The sequence below is a fragment of the Chamaea fasciata genome, unplaced genomic scaffold (genome assembly GCF_029207755.1).
Source record: "Chamaea fasciata isolate MVZ Bird 193981 ecotype frontalis unplaced genomic scaffold, bChaFas1.0.hap1 SCAF_5, whole genome shotgun sequence".
Taxonomy (NCBI): domain Eukaryota; kingdom Metazoa; phylum Chordata; class Aves; order Passeriformes; family Sylviidae; genus Chamaea; species Chamaea fasciata.
Genome location: NW_027094090.1, coordinates 36,097,535 through 36,118,351, shown reverse-complemented (window position 1 = coordinate 36,118,351; position 20,817 = coordinate 36,097,535). Strand labels below are relative to the sequence as shown.

The window sequence follows — 20,817 nt, the reverse complement described above, 5'->3', positions numbered from 1 at the left end:
CAAATTTCATGCTAACTGCCTGATGACTGATTAACTGCAAAAATGTCATTCCTGTGATCAGCAGATACCTTTGGTAAAACTACCTCCATATTATCTAAATGGCATGTGCTGTTCTGCTGTTACTGCACAGAATGCAACATATATAACACAGGACAAGAACTACAATCTCTTTGATCTTCTTTTTCCCCTCTTTATATCAAAAGACCATATGTCAAAATATTTCATACTAAGTCACAATATTCTGTTTTGGAAAAGCTGCAATGCAGTTCCATAAAAGTCATAATTAAAGTGCTTCTTATTTCTGTCATGATTTCCCTGTAACAGGCTTCATATTTAATATTCTCTCTTGGTAAGAGAATAGTGCCCGATGTCTTGCTTGTGTTGTATTATAGAAGAGAAATGAAGTTCAGCAATGGAACCTGGTCCAAAAAAATAAAAATGGCAACACAGAAGACCAAATTAAAATTCTGAACGCAGGGCTTTTTCAAGATATTCAGGGGGATTTTTTTTTCACCACTTCTTTCTAGTTGTCCAGCAGAAAATAAAATTGTAGACACTTTTTCAAAATTTTTAGGTGAAAATTCATTTTCCACTGAAATATAATTTAAATAGCATTTCTGACCCTTGTAAAAAGTAACAAAAAACTCTGAATTAAATTCTGGCACACCAATGTGAAGGATTTTGTCATCAACCGTGGAAGAATTTCACATTTTGTAGAAAGGTTCCTCTTTCCAATCAGGCCAAATTCACTTGTTTCTTTTAAAGAACTGGTGAGCATATCTTTTCGGTATTAAAGCAAAGGCAACGACTTACGGTTCGGGTGTGTAGAGGGGATCTGAGCCGTGCCGAATGTACTGAGTGCAGTGGAAGACTCTGTATGCTAAGCCAGCTAAGAAGTCACGGGGAGACAGGTACCCAGCAACTGGTCTCACTGTGAAGCCAGACCTTTCTGAAGTGAAGGAGATAATAAAACACCACATTAGATATTTGACTGTACCACTTTCTGGTGACAGATCTGTTGTTGATTATTCTACCAGAAGCACGACACAAAGAATCTTGACGATCATCACACATCATTTTCAATTATTACGCACAAGAAGTATTTTGCATTGCTAATATATGTATGATGAAAACAGCTTGAGGTATTTCAAAGTTGGTCTTAATATCTTTGACACAAAAAAAAAAAAAAAACCCACTAAGGTCCCAAAAGTGATGTTCTTAAAATTTTTATCTCTGGTACCAAATGGGAGCAAAGTTTCCACACTGGAAAATGCAAAATATGTTAAAAAACTAACAGAACAGAATAGAATTAAAACAAATCTGTCCTTATTTTTACAGATAAAATATTGCTTGTGACAATAAAATACTGATTTTTATAGGTGAGCAAAATATTTATTAAATATTTAAAATATTAATAGTATAAAAATATTAATATTAAAATACTTAGTAGTGTTCCTTTTTCAGATTAGTCCCAGAGTGAAACAGTTTCAGACTCAGTGACTTCGAAAAGCATGTTTCTCTCAAAAATTAATTCTTTATTCTTTCAAAGTTTTTACAGGACAGTGTTTCAAGTTTTTCTGCAACAGGTACTACTACCTGCTCTATGTAGTCTGAAAGCGTATCTCTGAAAGAAGTGTGAGATTTTGAATTTCTGTCTAGGGAGAAAAAATCTGTATGATTTGGCATCATTCCTTAGAGACCGTAACACAACACGAGAGACCCAGAAGGCCACAATCAAATTCAAAGAATGATGAGTTAGCTACTAGCAAATGCAGGTTTTCACAAACAAGAATTATGGATGAAGCATGGGCAGAAGAAAGTAAGCTCGTTATTACAAATTCTGTATTTCCTTTAGCTAGTCCATATATATATTTGGATAATATGCTTTGCTAATTATTCTCTTACCAGAACATGTTGGGCTTTTTCAAAAACCCACCTTTATAACATTTTAGTTCCTGAGTAAGAGGTTTAAGAAACAAATATATGTATCTGAAGGGACATTTGAGGAGAAATTAAACTCTTAAATTAACTCTTTGGTGGCGTTTCTTCTAGAGCCAAAAACTACAGCTCCATGTCTTCCATGCTGTCCACATGGGATATATTTACATTACAAATGAAAAGTAAGAATTTATTTTCAAACTTAAATGTGTAACACATTGATCGTTTAAAAAACAAAATGAAAGAGAAGCACCGCATCACCTATGGTGTCCAACACATCTCTTTCAACATACAAATGTAAGGACTAGTTTCAGCACCCACTCACTCAAGCACTCATATTCATCAGGCCACACAACAGTGTGCCAAACCTGCTCTCCTCTTTTAATTCAGTTATCTTGGCATTTGATTCCCTCTTTTTCCTGCCTGGATATTTGGGGGATGCCCAGTGAGGTTACCAGAAGTCCCCATCTGTGGCAATGAGAGAGCAGTGCTACCTCAGCTCTTCCTTTTCACCGTACTGAAGGATTTTCTCTCTGTACAAGATAACATCATGCTTTATATGTTCAGCTGATACATTTTCTCCATTTCATACTTGCAAATACCTACATAAAACTGTCTTGGCACAAAAAACTCTCTGCCACAGAGAACACCAAAACCAGAATGATACTTCAGGCTAAACCAAAGGCGACTGACAATGCTCTGCAAGTCTTTTCATTCACCGTGCTTTGCACTCCATACTAACAAAAAAGAGTGTTTTCATTAACCCATATCTATTGATAAACCAAATACAAATCTTACCTTTAAGAAAAATAGAAACATCTTCCAACTGAGGCACGTTATCTTCTCTGTATCCGCAGTACTTGCTCAGCAGAGGAAAGTTTTTTAAGTATTCACGACAAGCATGGGTGGGGTAGAGTTTACTGAGTTCCCTAAATACCACCCCCCAAGTTTTAACTTCTTCAGCTGTGTACTCCACTCTGGGAATGGGTTGACCACTATTGGGAAAAAAAAGTACAAAATGTATCTGAATACAACCAGACTGTAGACAGATTGTAGACAGCAACATTTCCACAAAAAGTATTATTTAAATAAAGGCAAATGAGACTATTAAAACTATTTTAACTATTTTTAATTAACAGCTTGATGTTTCTTCCTTAGAATTGTTTCTTGATGTTATGATGTACATATTCTATCATTTCCTTACGAACTGTGTTTCTTACTAAGCAATCTCATTAATTCTTAATCTTTGTACATATCATAGTAGAAAGATGGAATTCTTATATACCATGTTCCTATACCAGACTAATATTTCCCCACTTACTGACACTGGTACCTTTGCAAGTGGATGGCTGAAGATCCTGATTCAGTCTAACATGTAGATTGAGTAAGACCTTCAGTAGGCTGCATTCTCTATTCATTCTTTAAAATACATAATATTCACACAGCATCAAATGCAGGGTGAAGATTAGGCAATTAAATAGATGCTTAAAAATGTATGGATCCAATTTTAAAAAATGTGCATTTATTGCTTGAACAGTTGCTTACATATGCAGATACGTTTGGACCCCTGAATTCATGCAGGACTACATTATGAGGAAGGTCATCTCAGAGCCAGCAGCTCAGCCTAGAGGAAACTAAGCCTTTAAACACATTTCTCCTTTTGTTTTTAATTGTCCTATTCCTCTGCCCCCTCCTGCTTGCATGGATGTACAGACATTGGAAAGAAGGAACCTTCCAGGATACCTGCAAATCTGTTTCTGACATCCAAGATTTGCCTTGAGTAGTTACAGTTAATTCAAAACTGACTGACAGTGTGAACATTGCAAAGAGGTCCTTCCAACTTGCACTGCCTTGCATCTGGCTATAAGGAATTTCCCATTACATGGTCATGGGCCATCATTTCATGTCATTAATTCCCCCTAGAAATGTTATAATGTTCCTCTGGATTTAATATTCACAATCTAGAATATGTAATCTCTGCAATCTGCCTTCTCCCCAGGCATCTTCTTCCGCAGCACTGTAATGATGTACAGATAGGCAAAGGGATTCACAGCATCCACCTCCACTCCATCAGTCCTTACCCCTCACTCTCCTGCCACGGGGCTGGCAACGTGGGCACAGCCAGCCCAGTGCTGCAGCTTCCCCAGTACCACAGACAGCAGCTGAACGGGCGTATCAGGCACAGGCAACTCCACTGCAGCAGGAAAACCGCAGTGCTGGGCCGTTGCTCAATTCATAATCCTGTCTCCACTGTACGAGGTAACAAGGAATAAGCCCTCATGTCACATTTGATTGCTGCTATGCAGTCCCTACATGCACAAGAGAGGATCATCTGCCCTACATTCATTGTGGTTGTCCCCTCATCTTTATTGAAAACTTACCATTTAATCCCCTTGCCTTTCATGATATCAAAGGATTTTGATCCATGGCAGTTATCTGTCAGTCAAAGGCAACTTTGTATGAGGTGCTCGTACTTGGTAGGGACTGCTGAATATCCAATACATGCACTAGTTCCCTGTCAGCCTCTTTTGCAGACATGACAAGAATCGCAACACATTTAGTGGAGTATTTCTCATCCACAGAAGCTGCACTGGGTCTGCGGCCATCCTGCAGTGGGAGACAGTCCTTCAGGCATCTGTCCTCCCCCTTAACATTTCATCAGCCTTAAGCTGCCTGCCAGCTCATGGAAAGCATAGCACAGCTATTCTGAACTGTACTATACACAACAGATATAAACAGGTTGCTACACCATGCACTTGCATTTGCCAGAATACCCAGCCTCATCACTTCTCCTTAGGCCTGACCTCTACTATGGATACTATCAGCACTGGCACATCAGGGAGGAAGATATGTTTTACCAGTGGAAAAGCTCACATTTCTATTTAGCCTGTCACTAGAAAGGCATAAACACAGTCAAGGATCTGAAGCTTGTTCACTGCTCACTAAAAAGTTTATAACTTAGTTATTGTTTCAATTAATTCATTAGTACTGAAGTAAGGTTCACTGACTATTAATTCCTTAACAGGCCCTATGCCTAGGAGAGCTGATCGCTGACCTTCCAGAGAGAGAGAGCTGATAATGGTACTGCTTTCTTCATAGAGAGATTCAAAGCAGCCAGACTTGCAGGAGGATCTATGCCTTTTTCCTTCAGCTCTGCAAACCTCGTATTTCTTACCTTCTTATTTCAACATGCAAGACCCACCTTGCACTCAAACATCTCAATAAATCATGGAAATGGCCAATCTGCATAGCCAGTTTCCTTGTGGTTAAGATGACTCTACAAGCTAACCTAATCTGAATTTTTATTTCTCCTTACTAAAATAGGGTCTTTCCATTTTGCCATGGTCATGAGCTATCAACTCATATTATTAATTCCCTCTTAAACATCATATGTTTCCTACAGATTTAATTTTCGCAACACTTTTCCAAACCCTAATCAGTCTCAAAGGACTAATTAACAAGATTAACGCATTTTCACCATCTTTAGGATAGAAGCTAAGTGAAGGAAGGGAGGAATATGGTTTTTTATGGCTTTTCTGGTCCATTTATTTCATACAGCTTATCTTCACTGCTGTGTGCTATTCACATGCCTTTTCCTTTAACTGCCAGCTCTAGCAAATACCTGCTCCTCCACCTTCACTTAGTAATGTTTTTTCTCTCTCCCTCTTCATTATAGACACCACTTTATGTTCAAGCAAAGCAAAGCACCTACCACCATAGAACAGCAGCAATTCCTAAAGGAAATGCTGATCTGGGATTTTCAATTCAACTTTTTATGGAGCCAATTCTTTGCAGGCAAATCTCTTGGTTTTTTTAAGGAAACAAATGTGGGTTGTTGGGTTTTTTCACAATAGAAAATTAGAATTAGAAACACATCAAGCCTCAGTAAGTGACTAGGAAGGTCACTTGCCTGGAAGACACTGAGAGATGTTTATCCCCAAGGAGAGCAGCCCTTGTAAAAGAGCTGTTCTTATTGTAGAAATAAGTAAATAGTCATTAGACAACAGGAGAGAGTGTGATGAGACTGTGATGTAGTGTCAAGACACCTGCAGTAACTCTGAGTTCCACAACAAGGGTAGCAGAAACAGCCCAGCTGCAGCAGCACAGTCTTCCCTGAGCTGATTTGCCTTCCTCAGCATGGCTTGGGCAGTGCTGCAGCAGGATACTAAGGTTGCCTCCCTGGGCTGTTTGTCCATGATACCCAGAGGCAGACTGACTGTACAGACCGGTAGACAGAGCAAGTCCCTGGGGGTAAGGGTAACCAGTGCAGGAGACCTGAAGAATTAATGAGATTTTTGACACAAGTTAGGCAACTGCCCTAAGCACTGGTCTTCCAGTTTTTCTAGTCCCTGGCTAAGAGTATTGGGAGCCCCTTCTTTTCATTCTGCTTGTAATAGCAGGACAAGTTTGAAATCTTTTAATGGTTTGAAAAGATGATTCGAATGCAGGAGTACATCTGAGCAGTTTTGCTGAAGTACAAGATCTGGTCCTCAAATAACCTGTAGTTTGGACTGTGCAATTTTTGTAATACGCCCCCCAAAAATGCTCTTAAGCCTTCAAAATCTAAAGAAGGAAAAGGTTTTCCTTTCCTTTATTTGTTTTATTTTCTGGAAATATGCAGGATTACTTTATGTTATTTTGCAAAAAGGTGTTTCTCTTCTGGTTTCAGGGTGGAAAAAATGCCACACTTGGAAGAAAAAGACCAACTACGCTTTGTAAGTCAGCTGCATTGCCTTTCTAGCACTTAGGCATCTGAGAGGGAGAAGGAAGGAAGATTTTACCAGCAAGTTAGAGCTGTGAAATGCATGGCACTACTGCTACGATCATGGATAAATGGAGAACTATCCCACTTACTGAAAGAGCCTAAGAGCACACACAGCCTGCCCTCATCCACAGGTATCCACTTGACATTTCACACTGCAGTAAATGCTACGCAAGAAGGCCTAACTTCACTGCAAGCATTAGACTCAGAGAAAGATAATAAATCAATCAGCTTTAAACAAATATTCTAACAAAAAAGCTACCTCAATTTACATTTGGAAGCTGACTAAACACTGGGCTTAGTTGGGCAGCCTAGAGAGCCTCCCTACTCTATTCTCTACTAATAAATACCTGCCCCAGCAGGCAGCAGCTCGGTGTGCTGGAAGGATGTCATGAGCATCCAGCTAAACAAATACCACTGTGGGCAGAAAGGGGAAAAGAACACTAGCACCTACACATGTGTAAGACCAGTTACAGCTTAATGACTGGCATGAGACAAAAGTAAAGGAAAAATATAATCAGAATTATATATGGTCACAAAGCAGAGTCAAACCTTCTGTGCCCCCAGCCTTCTGCAGCCTGTGTAATACCCTTACACTAAAAAAACCTCCAAAAATTCAGTTTTGACTTGATTCCTGACAGGATGTGCCTCCTATAAGTGGGGAGAAAAATTTGCACATTTCATATTCTCAAACCACATTGGTAGAAATCTCAAAGGAGAAAAAAATGAAAAACCTGAAGAAGTGTAGAGAAGAAAATGGAAAAGAAGATGAAATTAGTATGTTCTTTCCCTTGAGAATGAGGGCTTAAACCTGTTGCAAATAAAACCGAGAGTAGGATTAGAACTAGTTGAGTGCTTCTGCGACAAGAAAATTGCAACACAGTAGGTGTTTGTAGGTAGAACAGCAAGTTTCCTAACTTCCAGGGACTGTAGTAAATTGAAAATACTGACTTGAAATGGGGAAAAAAAATCAGAATGAGAAAACACTTGCAGTGTACTTGTGTGCAACCACCAGCTAATCTAACTACACAGAAATGCACTGATTAAATTCTAGAAATTTGGAGCTGTACTGGCAAAACTGATAAATGCCATTTTGCAGCATCCAGCAGAATCATAGAATCGTACAATTGTTAACGTTGGAAAAGACCTCTAAGATTATCAAGTCCAACTGTCAACTCAGCACTGCTATGTTCACCACTAAACCTTGTCCCAAAGTGCCACATCCAAACATCTTTTGAACACTTCCAGGGTGGTGACCTCACCACTTCCCTGGGCAGCCTACTCCAACACCCGACCACCCTTTCAATAAAACGTTTCCTAATACAGAGTCTAAACCCTTGTGCAGCTTGTTGCCATTTCCTCTCATCCTATCACTTGTTATTTGGCAGAAGGGGCCAACCCCCACTTCACACAACCTCTTTGCAGGCAGTTGTAGAGAGGGATAAGGTCTTCCCTGAGCCTCCTTTTCTCCAGGCTAAACAACCCCACCTTCCTCAGCCACTCCTCATAAGATTTGTGCTCCAGGCCCTTCAGCATTTCTATTGCCATTCTCTGGACATGCTCCAGCACCTCAATGTCCTTTTTACAGTGAGGGGTCCAAATGTCCTTTTTACAGTGAGGGGTCCAAAACTGGACACAGGACTCGAGGTGTGGCCTCACCAGTGCTGAGTACATGGGGAGAATCACTGCTCTGGTCCTGCTGGATACACCATTGCTGATAAAGGCCAGGATGCCACTGCCTTCTTGGCCACCTGGGCACACTGCTGGCTCATGGTCAGATGCTGCCGACCAGCACTTCCAGATCCTTTTCCACTGAGCAGCTTTCCAGCTGAGTTTCTCCCAGCCTGCAGCACTGCAGGTTGTTGAGACCCAAATGCAGGACCTGGCACCTGGTTTGTTGAACCTCATGCCATTGGCCTCAGCTCAGTATAGTACATGCATCAAAAGAAAATAATAATTTTGCGGTTTAGTGAGCTCCTCCAACTGTGTGTGATTGAGCAGTGCATCAGTCTGTCAGTAAGACATGCAAATACCTGTAAAATATTTTCCAAAGTTTAAGCAGCTGTGAATAAAATGCTAAAAGAAAGAGTGCTTGCCTTTCAAATGCTTTACTTGCCTGCAGCTATATCAAAAATGTAACGGGACTCCAAGCATCAGGTTCGTAATTTATAGCCTACACTAAACTAGTCAAAGTTTAAAGGATGACTTTGTCTACTGTTAAACTTCATCCTACAGAATTAAGTAGAGCATGAATTCTAACTCGTCAGCAGCACAGGGAAGAATTATGCCAGTACTTACTATTTATAGCTCATGGCAACATCCACAAAGTACTTTCTTCTCTGTCGATAGACATTGTCTTTAAATCCCTTAAGCAAGGAAGAAGAGAGTAATTTACAATAAGGACATAAAATTAGCTGTAAGAATTACAAAATAAATCATTGAAGTGTTTATTTAGTACTTAGTTGCATTGTATTTTGATTAACACTGTCTACTGGACAGCAAGAGAAAAGGATTTTTTTTCTTTTTTTTCTTCACCAGAGTTCCACAGGAGTTCTTTCAGGAGAGCTTTGTGCAAAGGTACAGCCCAGTTGAAAAGAGAAACTTCTTTCCTGTCATTTTATCTCGCTCATGTTTTCCTTGGTCTGAACTGAGATCTACAGACAGGTACATAGCACATAATCTATCTATTCTTAATACACCTTTTTTCACTATAATCAAGCATCTTAAGACCATTTGCAACTCATTTTGAAGATTCTTATTTCAGCAGTTGCCATCACACTGGGAACTGAACCATCAGCCTCCAGTACCAGTTTGAGTTACAAAGGAAGGGCTCTACCTCGTGGGCTACAGTAGGCTCACACCTTTTCCATATTAAGAGCAAAAGAGTTGTATAATACATACATGCTGGCCAGTTACAGCTCTTCGAGCTATTCAAAATTAGAACAAGATCTCTTCTATATCTATAAAATATAAAGACACTTCAGGTTTGGACTACAAGAAGAGTAAACTATTTTCAAAGTAGAACTGCCAACCTCTTGAATATATAAAAGGGTAAAGAGTTATCTAAGCTACCCAGTTAGTAGCCCAGAAAGTGCATTTAAGTTTCCCCCAGTCAAAGCTGAAAATTAAAATATCTTTTTTCCTTACTGATCACATAGACAAATGCAAAACACTGAAACAAAAAACGGCATTGCTTGATTTGAAACACTTGTATGAGCTTCCATAAAACGCAGAAGACATTTTACTGCTCCATGACCAAAGCTGTGCTGGTGGGGCAGAGTATGGGAGGATTTCACAGGACTCCAGAAAGCTTTCAAACATCCACTCCTACACAAAGCTTCTTTGACTGGCAAAAAGCGGCTGTAATCTGGGGGAGCCTCCTTGTCTCCTCAATACCCTTTGGGGTAAATGTTGAACTACTCAGCTAAAGTATGTTAGAACTCCATTCAGGAGACCTGGAAAGTGATGGAAGACAGCATAGGGGACTTAAAAGCCTGTCAAGTCTAATGGAAGTGAGACTGAAATCATTAGCCATTATGGAGTGGGCTAAGGCTAAGCTGGTGAAATGGTGCTATCCTTACAGGTTCTGCAATAGGATAATTCAATTTGGTCCTCTGGCACACACATGCCACTGCTAAGGAACAGGGCAGGTACCTGCAGTGGCCTTTCAAAGACCAGTCACAGATTTCAGGATTCTTACCCCATTTCTAACATCTAGCATGCTGCATAGGCGAACAAATGGTGTGTAAATTGTTTTTGTAAGAGTCTTCCCAAGTGTGAAATATATATTCATATAATGCAAATGTCCTTTTTTGTTTTCTGTAAAACTGAAGGCAAATCTTCAGCAGAGCGCTCAAGTATTTAATGAAGGTACCAGCTCAGAACATAAAACAGCATCTAATGGCCTGTCACAGTCATAAACTCAAAGCTGGAATGAGCTGTCTCTACAACTTCTGTTTGAACCAAATTATGCCATATTGTTGAAGATAATCAACAGGCTTTTCCTTTTGGAGAAAATGTGAATTAAATCCTAGTTTGTCATCAAAAAGTACAAGGCAGAAACCAGGACTCAGAAACGTGCTCCCTGACTATGGGCTCTCAGTATGGGAAGGGCTTCCACGTGATATAGGAGGCTGAGAACCAAGGAAGGTGATGATGGTGATGATTGTGGCTGGTATGAGTGCGGGTGACACCAGAGACAGGTAACACCAGAGACAGTGGGGCTGCCATGGAGCTTTGTGACGGTGTCCATTTGGCTTGTCTGCACAGGGGTGAGAATTCTGTGCCTGAGCTCCAACACAGCACAAAATATGTGCAACAAAAATCAAAGGAACTACCATCTACAGCTAGACTTTAATCTGATTCTATTACAAGACATTCTTATGGTCAGATATCTTAGTTCACTACCTACTTCCTTTCAGGTGGAAACTTCTGGCAATACCAGTTTAATCCAGCCTATTTTAAGAATTAATATAACTATCTACCACCAGTATCTTTCAGTCAAGTCATTCAGAGGTATAGAAACTTGGATTTACAGAAAGGGATAATATTTTAACACAAATGCTTGCCATCATCTGCCATCTAAAGACTCAGAGGTTACGCATTTATAACCATTAGCCAAAAGAAATAAAACAATAAAAACCCCTTTGTTTCTGTCTTTTGCATTGAGCATTTGACACTACTACAGATATAACTTGTGCATGCAGGCTTGACTCCTGCCACCAAAGTCAGGAAACAGTGAGAGACAACTTCCCATCTGCTGCATTCATCAAAAACACAAACATGTAATTTCCTCCTGAGCGCCAAATAATTCTTCATAATTCTTTCTTCTCTGGCACCTATTGACAATAGCAATACTTACCCAGGAGCTACTTCTGGCTGAACTGAAGACCATATTGATCTAAATTCTAGAGTTTGAAACTTTTCTATCAACCAATTAATTATTTTTGAAATGCAAGCAGTACAAAAGGGGATATGCTTGCTAAACAATGAATAAGTTTTGTGGAGGACTTGCATCCTGTGTATCTTTCTACAGAAAAGGAAAATTAATTCATTGAAGCTACCAAAGAGAAACCAGTCCTCACCTTCTGAAAACAATCAGCAGTCAACAGGCTTTTTATTAGACAATAACCTGGCAAATAACCTGACAAATCATCTACCGGACAATTCTGTGTTACACTTACGGGGTGATCAGCATCCAGCTCTGATCCATACATCAAAACTCTTTGAGAGCATTTGTCTAACTCAGAGATCTTCCTGGGGAACCAAGGGACACAGTCGAGGTCTGTAGAAGACAGAATGCAAATTGAATGTACTGGAGTGTAAGATCATGGAGATACCTGTGCAAAACATCTGTCAATGTCCAACCCAAGTGATACAAAGCCAGCCTTGCCTTCTTCATCAGTCCAGATGTTTTCCGGTGGATTGAGAGATACTATATTAGTTTGAAACTTGAGCAATTGGATTAGTTCATTAAATTCTTTCTTACTGCAGTCACAGTCCACAAAAATTTCCACCTCTGAATTCCTTCTCTTTGATTTTCGTGATTCAATATGAACCATACTCACGTGTTTTTCCTGTGGAAAGATGAAATAACAGATGAAATACAAACAAACCTAGAAGAGCAATTCCAGAAGAGCAATATTGGTGGCATATTCCTCAGGAAAGTTTTTCCAGTTTTTAAAAGGCCTTTTTATTGAAAGTATTCCCTCTTTCTATTTGTAGCATTAGTTAAGTACTGATGACAAAAAAAAAATCTTACATGAAAAGTAAAAATAAAATGATTACTTTTATATAATTATTCTCTATTCTATTTTACATAATTATACATTATTCTATTTATATAATTATTATAATAAAAAAGCTTACCGTTTTTATAATTATTCTCTATTTTTAATGAAGAAAACCATGTAATGATTTCATTTTATTTACCAAAACACTCTCTTACAGAGGACAGTACAACACATTTTTTTTATTTAATGTAATTTTATATTTATCTTTGCTATAAATATTAAATTCTAATGCGATTTTAGTTGGAAATTTGCATAATAATTTAAATATATTTGAGTGTGTTTCTTAAACAGATGTTATACTAGTAAACATACTAGTTGATGTACCTTACTAGAAAAGAAAATATTTTTATGAGAATAAATGTGCATCAATCCTCACCTATCTACTGTGCAATTATCAATAACATAATACAACACTATAATTAAATCTAACTCCATTCATTCTCTCTTGCAATGTCCCCATCAATCACAAATCATGCAACAAACATCACAGTGTAAATACTTCTAGCCTGAAACTTTCCTATGGGGTCTCTCTCCCACCACAACTACTGGTGTGCCAAGGTTATCATACAAAGACAGCTAACAATAACATGCTATGGCTGACCTGATCTAGTGTGACAGCCTTGCTTCGAAACAGAAGGTTGGATTAGATGGCTGTTCTCAACATGACTTACCTCCTACGGACTCCGATTTTTCCTTTTTCTTGCTAGACAGAAACTATCTGTTACTTTTCACAACTATTCTTGCACTTACTCAGCGTAGCCAATAAAACATTTGTTGACTTCCTAATGGGAAGAAATTCGTGTCTGTATTTCTACTTGCCCACTGTATTTTACATAAATTTTAGGTGGAGGTTTCCTCTGGTAGAGCCAACCAGCAGTTGGGATATACAGTTCTTTCACTGGCATGCTCCATAACTGTGTATACAGTGTAGCAACGCAATCACGTAACAAATTCAATTTTGTCTTCCCTAGGTTGAGAATAAAACCCTGCACTCTCCTCTGCAGTACTCAAATCGTACAATGACTACATGGATGGGGGTGGATATCCCTGCCACATCTTCCAGACGCATTTTACAAGACCAGAGTGAGTACTCTGCCTACTCCCAAGAAGGGGTAGCCAATGTTTAAATCCAGAATTTCAGGTATGAACCACACCAGCATTTCAGCCAGAGCTGCAGTTAGACCCTTAACCCTTGGAGAAGAGCTGCATTGAAAACACAGCTCCTACTGCAACTTCTGTTCACTCCCTTAGGTTTCTCCTCTTTGCGTCAAACGCGCTGCTTCCTGGCAGACTCACTCCTGTAGGTCAAACTCACCTCTTTTACTTGGCTGGAGAACCTACATGTCTAAACCACATCAGCCTTGGGAATCTGTTCCCAGAGCCAGCTACTGAGTGAGGTCTGGTAAAGCCCAGTGATCCCACACTTACATCCCTCTGATGGTTTGGCCTGAGAGGCAGGCTCCAAGCCACCTCCTAACTTACTCTTCACTGCACAGACTGAACAGCCTAAGACTTTTATCATACTGCTTTAATGATTCTCAGCCACACCTCCAAGCATTCTGACCAGGAGTCTGACCAACAAGCATTGATTACACGGGGATCTGTGTGGGAACCAACGCCTCACAATTTACATTCCAGTTAGACACATAAAACCCTGACCCTGCAAACAGTTAAAGGTGTCTCTAATTTCAAAACCAAGCAAGGCTGCCACCAGCATCACCTGATTGTATGTGACTTAGATTCCAAACTGCTCTCTGAAAGTGCCTCCTTTCATTGTGGCCTGCACAGACAACTTCAAATCTAATTTACAGGGTTGAGAATCACGTCAGAAACCTAAAGTGAATCATGTGAACATCAGCATCACTGTCAAACTTTATTCCAGAAAACTCTTCACAAGCCCAAAATTATTTGTTCAATGGTCCATGGAATTTTAAGTTACTTTTATTCAGTTCTGCAGAGCAAGTGTAGCTGCACTCTACTCCTCCTGTCACGGTCCATTAGATTGATATCAACAAAGAGCCTGGCCTCCATAGCCGTCCTCAGTCCAGCCAGCAGAAATGATTTGTAAGCGTTACCTGGAAGAGCCTGAGAGCTTTCACCAATCCACCAACTTCATTCTTCAAGGAAAACACCACAGCTGTCTTTCCACCTTCAGAAGCAGATTCACTTTTCCCATTTCCCTTATTCCCTTTCTTCTCCTCATTTTTCCCAGAACCCGACCTGTTTAGCTACAAACGGACAAAAAACATGATCATTTCAGATGAAAATGGGAAATTCCCACAAGAGAAATGTTTGTTTGAAAATACCTAAAATAGCTGAACAGAACTCATCCTGATTTAATTAGAAAGAAAAGGTCATGTGTTTGCTTGAAATCAGAATCACAGATTAAAGGCAGCTGCGAGAGGTGATGTGTAAGAGACCAGTCCATATAAAACGAACCAAAACAAACAAAAAACCACCACAAAGTAAGGAAAAGCATATATGGGATACGAATATGATGGCATTATTTGGGCAAAGTTATCATTAGAAGCAAATGTGAAGCAAATGGAGATAGTCTGAATTACCGGTAAAGCCTGCAGGTCAGCTACTGTAACCTGAATGTTGCTGCAAAATCACAGGGATGCTATTCTAACCTGTACCAGCCAATTTATGAAGATGTGCACTGGTCTGTATTTTTGTATTAACCACTCTTACATTTAAAGCAAAAACTTTATATTCCCTGTTGTAGTACAATTAATGTTATCACGTAATGCAATTCTTCCTGAGAAAACAAAACTTCTGTTGATTATACAGACAAGAACAGAAATACTTAGACTGCAACACAGAATATCAAGTTGGAAGAGACCTCAAGGATCATCTGGTCCAACTTTTCTTGGCAAAAGCATGGTCTAGCCAAGATGACCCAGCAGCCTGTCCAGCCGAATTGTAAAATTGTCCAGTGTTGGGGAATCCACTGATTCTCAGGAGATTTTTGCAATGGCTGATTGTTCTCACTGTGGAAAAACTTTATACCCACAGAAGCTGAGCCAGCTGAGGAACTCAAAAAATACAGAAAATTACACCATCCTTGCCACTCTTACATTCTTCTCGCTATTTGTGAGTCCAAGACAAAATTTCAGCCAGCATTTTCCAAAAATGTCATTTTATCAGCTTAAATCTTGCTGATTTAAGCCTTTATAGACAATTTTTATAACATTGACCACAATTTTCAAAAAGCAGCCTGCATTTTCTGATACCGAGGCTGTTACTCCTGGAGAAATTCAGTCTCCAGTGAGATGTAAACTGCTTTGTTATAATCCATAAAAATATGTAGACATTAAAAAATACACTATTTCAATGTTTCAAATGCATTAAATTGTCCTTCAGTAATTTCTAAAGCAGCTTACAGAAAATAACCTGAAAACTCAGCTTTTTAAACAGATCTTTTAACACTCTTTAAATGGCACAGGTGAAACCAGCCACGTTTAAACCTGGTATGGGACATGCTAAGAAGTCTCTGAGGTCTTTTCTCATCATTTACTAGAATACAAGGAAACAATCTGGAAAAGCAATTTGTTTGCAGAATGATATATATGAACAGCTTCACACATTTATTTTTAAGGAATTGAGCTTACATGATTCCGCTCCTACCTGACATGGTAGGAGGTTTGCCCAGGGAGAGTTATGGGGAAGGTCACTTTTGTTTAAACTTCTGCAATATCTGGGATTTGGCTAAGTCTGTTTCAGATACATCAAGCGCACAACCTGCACATGAAGTGACAAAGGTGCTGCTTTTAGAGCATCTGTGGTTTTTCCGTGTGTGCTGCTTTCTAGAAGTTTTGTACACACATGATCGTGGAGTCAACCGAGCGTCTGAGAATCTCAATACTGTCAAAAACAGAGGAAAACGAGGGCACTCGGCACCTTCCAAGCCTGTCACAAGTTCCTTAATACTCTCAAGAGAGCATTACCCAAAGTGATGACTGAAAGACCCTCTCAAGCATTTGAAAACTACAATGAATACCTATTTGTTATGAGAAGAGGATGAACTTGAATTTTATCAGCCACGTTCATTAGTACATTTCATAATTAAACAACGACTAACAGACTAACTTTCCTAATGAAAATTAATTATCTGGAGCAAGTGCAAGTCCTCAGGAAAAGAAGTCATTTACAGCAGAACTCAGAGAAGAAAGTAACTCAAATATAAAGAGAGGAAAACAAATTAATTCCATTTAATTCAACGCTTTCAATAGAGGCTGAGCATGTAGAAACAGAGATATTCCACATTTTACTGTGAAGACAGTAGGCCAATTCAAAACTGCTACAAGCACGTATATTCTGTTGGTTTTACCCAACTGATAAAAATCTTCATCTGTTACAAAATTTTATAGGACTCACAGTCTTCATAATCCTAAATACTTCATGTATTCAGAGCAGGTTGCCTTATTTAGTCACACATACATTAATTTACCTGTCAGCATACAGAAGTTTATCCCTTGCTTGAAAACCAGCCGAGCACCTGTTGCACCCACATCATCACCTTACAGAGAGCCATTTCCAGCTCCTGACAGTGTTTTCCAACAGTCCCCTAGCACAGTGTTCCCACGTGTCCTTCCACCCCTGCCCCTCGGCAGAAGCCGGGAACACAGCAGCAAATTCACCGGGACCAGCACAGAGTGGGGGCACGGCATTTGTATCTTGCCAAGAATGCTTTACAGATCGCGCTGTGAGGCTTACGACTGCCCTGAAAAGGCAGTCTCTGCTGACGCATATAGCCCGCTGGACTAACCCAGGACTCCCAAAATTCAAGCATTTAAAACCATCTGAGCTAGACCCCATGCTTTTCGATTATTCCAGTAGCAATACAGTTCATTTCTGCAGCAAGGCTTGTAATGCTAATGAAACTTTTCCTGTTATTTATGACACTTTTAAGGCAGCGTTTTGAACGGGGACCGCTTCGACAGCGAAGTTAACTTCACCGGCCCCTGCAGCTGCTGAGAAACTGCTGACTTGACCACGAAGCGAGGAGCAAGAGGAACGCACGGCTGCCCGGCCCCGGGCCCCGGCGGACCCCGACCCCGCGGCGTCTCGCCCTGCCCGCCCCGGCCCCGGCACTTACGGTGAGGCTGCCGGCGGCGGGGCGCTCCTCCGGCAGGGCCGAGTCCAGCGAGAAGCCCCGGCGCGCCCAGTACTTGCTGGAGAACATCATCATGGCGGGCTGCATGGGGCCGGCGGCGGGCGGGGGGCAGCGCCGCTCTCTGCCCGCCTCGCCGCGCCCGCCGCCTTTATACGCCCCCGCCGGGGCTGATGGAAACACGATTAGGGGACACCCGTCTCCAGGTGACGAGAGCCGCGGGCGGGCGACGCTCACGGTGCCCGCTCACCTCAGCAGCCGGGGCGGGACGGGACAGCGCGGCACGGGCAGCGCTCCCGCCGCCTCACGCCGGCAGCAGCCGCGCAGGTCCCGCTGCCCCCGGCCGCCCTGGGGCCGCTCCTTCGCCCTCCCCTCACACCCGCCCGCCCGCCCGGCCTCTGCCTCCCCCGCGGCGCCACGGCACGGCGGGCCTCGGAGCCCCGGGAGCAACGGGCTCGGAAGCGTGGGGACGGCACGGGAGAGAACTGCAGCTGGGCTTCGGCACAGGGCAGTTGTGCAGAGATAGCGAGAAATGCTTCGGTGTAGAAATTCATCTCGCTCAGGTTAAGTGAGCAGAAGGCAACTGTTGAAACAGTTGACTGCAGGGTTGAAGGAACTCTGTCTCCCAAACTTACCGGCGAAATTTAGGATTTCTAACTTTTCTTTCATTGTGACATTCATTTTGTGACTTGCCACCGTCACTTGCCATCCCATCTCCTCCTCAATTCTTTCATCTTCCAAAACTTCTCTGCGACATCCTTTGAATAGGTCACCCTTACAGCATGTAGCTCTGAACAGCACATCTGAATTGAGAGAACTAAGTCAGTTTCCTTCAAACACAGACTCAGTTTTCTCTATTCCAACACGCCAGGCACGGAAACTTACTACTTCCCTCTGGAAAGCACCATGGGTGACTTGCCCTGAGCTTCCCAAAGGAGCGGCAAACTAGCTGAATGCAACAGCTGGCTGCACATGGCCTTAGCTTGGTATACACACAGATTACATGGATTGAGAAAAAATTTGACATCAGATCAACTGAAGGTGGGACGTTGAGCAAGAAGCTGCACAAGGCAAGTAGCAGAAAGTATCTCTGACAGTACTAAGCTCATGTCACATCTACCTCAGCTGCAGACTGCCTCCCTTCACAGCCTCAAAGCCTTCACCCCCTGAAAGACTCTGCAGCTTATAAAATCATTTACATATCAGCATCACCAGGGAAATCATCTTGCTCTTCTACAAGAGCAATATGGAAGCACAACAGAAGATTTGAGGTTTTTTCTCACACTGAATATCATGGAATTATATTTTATCACATTGAAGAAAAACCAGCAAAAGTTTCCAGTCTAAACTGGCTGCTGTCAATCAGATGCTCCCCTTCTTGAAATGGACGGTCATGCTTGATGTTCAGGATCAGAACAGGTTCACAGCTGCCTCAGAACACACGAGAGGCCAGAATTAAACTCTTTTAGACTCACTTGTCCAAAGTTTCCCAGGAGTAACATGTAATAAAGATCCTTTCTTCTTGCTGCAGTAAGTTTGTAATATTTGGTTCCTCTACCTGCTCCTTTAATGCAAATCAATCATTTTTGTTATGCTAGCCCACGAAGTTTTACTTCATTTTCCCAGTCAAAGAAAAGCATGTCTACACATATTATTAGCTCAGTCTCATATCCTCAGTTATGCAGAGATGTTCTGTGTCCTGTTTTCTCATTACTTTTGATGATAGGAAATCAAGCTGGCATCTTTGGACTTTGATATTCCTATCTGCTGTGCATGAGATACATAGACACAGTTCCTGCAGTTGAACAATTTAGGAGTGAGGTTGCTTAGCACTTTCTGAATGCTCCAGTGACAAAACTGAGCACAACTGAGCTGCCTGTCCACCTACAGGTGTGACAGAGCATGATTTTATCTACTGTCAGATCCTGGCTCTGCAGCTGGAACATCGCACAAAACAATGACCCTACTGCTCCAGAGCCTTGTTATTGTTGCCTTCTGTGCAGTAACCAGAGCACAGTAAAGTTTTGTCTCTCATAACCTCTTCAGCATGACTCCTGAATGCAAAACAAACGAAGGTGCATTGTGTCAGCAGGTATAAATAACAGGTAGGTGTACTCAAGTGCTTCAACTGTTTTAATCATGCTGTCTGCCCATGTGTCCCACAGAGCGATTGCTTCTCCCTAGAAAGGAAGTTCTTCTTCTGCAACTTGTATTTTTGTAGGTTGACTTTGCCATACCAGCACCAGATCAAAAGACACTTCTGGACTAAAAATGTTTATTTCTTCTTTGTTCTAGCTACTGTACAACAGAGCAGGTATACGGCTCTGGGAATATTGCTAAACTAGAAATTTTGTTGAGAGCTCTACTTATTTTTCTATAGTTCACAGTGCTGTATATTTAGACCAAGTAAATTCTTAAAATCACTGATCAAAAAATTAGAAGTTCATCAAAACAACTATTCAAAAGTACCTGATCTAGAGAATGTCAGGGTGTCACTCAATAATGCTATTTCATCTTGGGAAATAGAGTTAATGTTGACAGTAAGAAATGGATAAGCTTACTCCTGTTACTAAAAGGTACCTCATTGCCTATAATCAGAATTCAGAAATGTCAAGGTCCTCTTTACTTGATACACTCTTTTTTTTTCTCTCATGTGACAGCAGAGTCACTGTTGCCTGAAATCCTCAGTTACGCACTTTTTAAGCTTAAAAATTTGCAAAATTCTCAAGTGAAAATTGAAACCTAAACCAAATCTGTTAGATGTTTTCAATGTTTGAGTCATTATATTATATTATATTATATTATATTATATTATATTATATTATATTATATTATATTATATTATATTATATTATATTATATTATATTATATTATATTATATTATATTATATTATATTATATTATATTATATTATATTATATTATATTATATTATGAGGCTAGAGATATCAACTGCCAGTTTCAGCATATTTTCCTTAAAAATATTTGTACCATTTACCATAGCTTGATTTAACTGGAGGATGAAATTCACAGGGCAGAGCAGCTAGTATTGACCAAGAACCTATCTCAATTTACCCCTGGCTGTCCCAGATCACCATGTCTTTGTCTCAAGGCATGCCACAGCAGGAAGAACTCTCAAGTCATCACGTGGCAGAACAGAGAAAGAAATTAAGCTATGGAAAGGTTTGAAAACAGCATAAAGAAAGATG

General features: G+C 40.6%; 1 protein-coding gene across 3 annotated transcripts in view; it reads right to left on the bottom strand.

Annotated features, from left to right (window-relative positions):
* The window catches only part of TPH2 (tryptophan hydroxylase 2), a 55,144-nt gene that overhangs the window by 32,555 nt on the left and 1,772 nt on the right, over positions 1–20,817 (bottom strand). For 2 of the 3 annotated variants that reach the window (XM_066183258.1, XM_066183261.1), the window contains exons 2-9: positions 18,244–18,411; positions 17,594–17,778; positions 14,568–14,720; positions 12,093–12,276; positions 11,884–11,984; positions 8,999–9,066; positions 2,737–2,933; positions 814–949 (exon numbers count right to left, since the gene is read on the bottom strand). In XM_066183258.1, the coding sequence (XP_066039355.1) occupies positions 814–949; positions 2,737–2,933; positions 8,999–9,066; positions 11,884–11,984; positions 12,093–12,276; positions 14,568–14,720; positions 17,594–17,778; positions 18,244–18,322 (1,103 nt within the window). In that variant the 5' untranslated portion in view covers positions 18,323–18,411. Of the gene's footprint in view, positions 1–813; positions 950–2,736; positions 2,934–8,998; positions 9,067–11,883; positions 11,985–12,039; positions 12,277–14,567; positions 14,721–17,593; positions 17,779–18,243; positions 18,412–20,817 lie in introns of all 3 variants that reach the window. The other variant, XM_066183260.1, reaches the window with a different exon arrangement.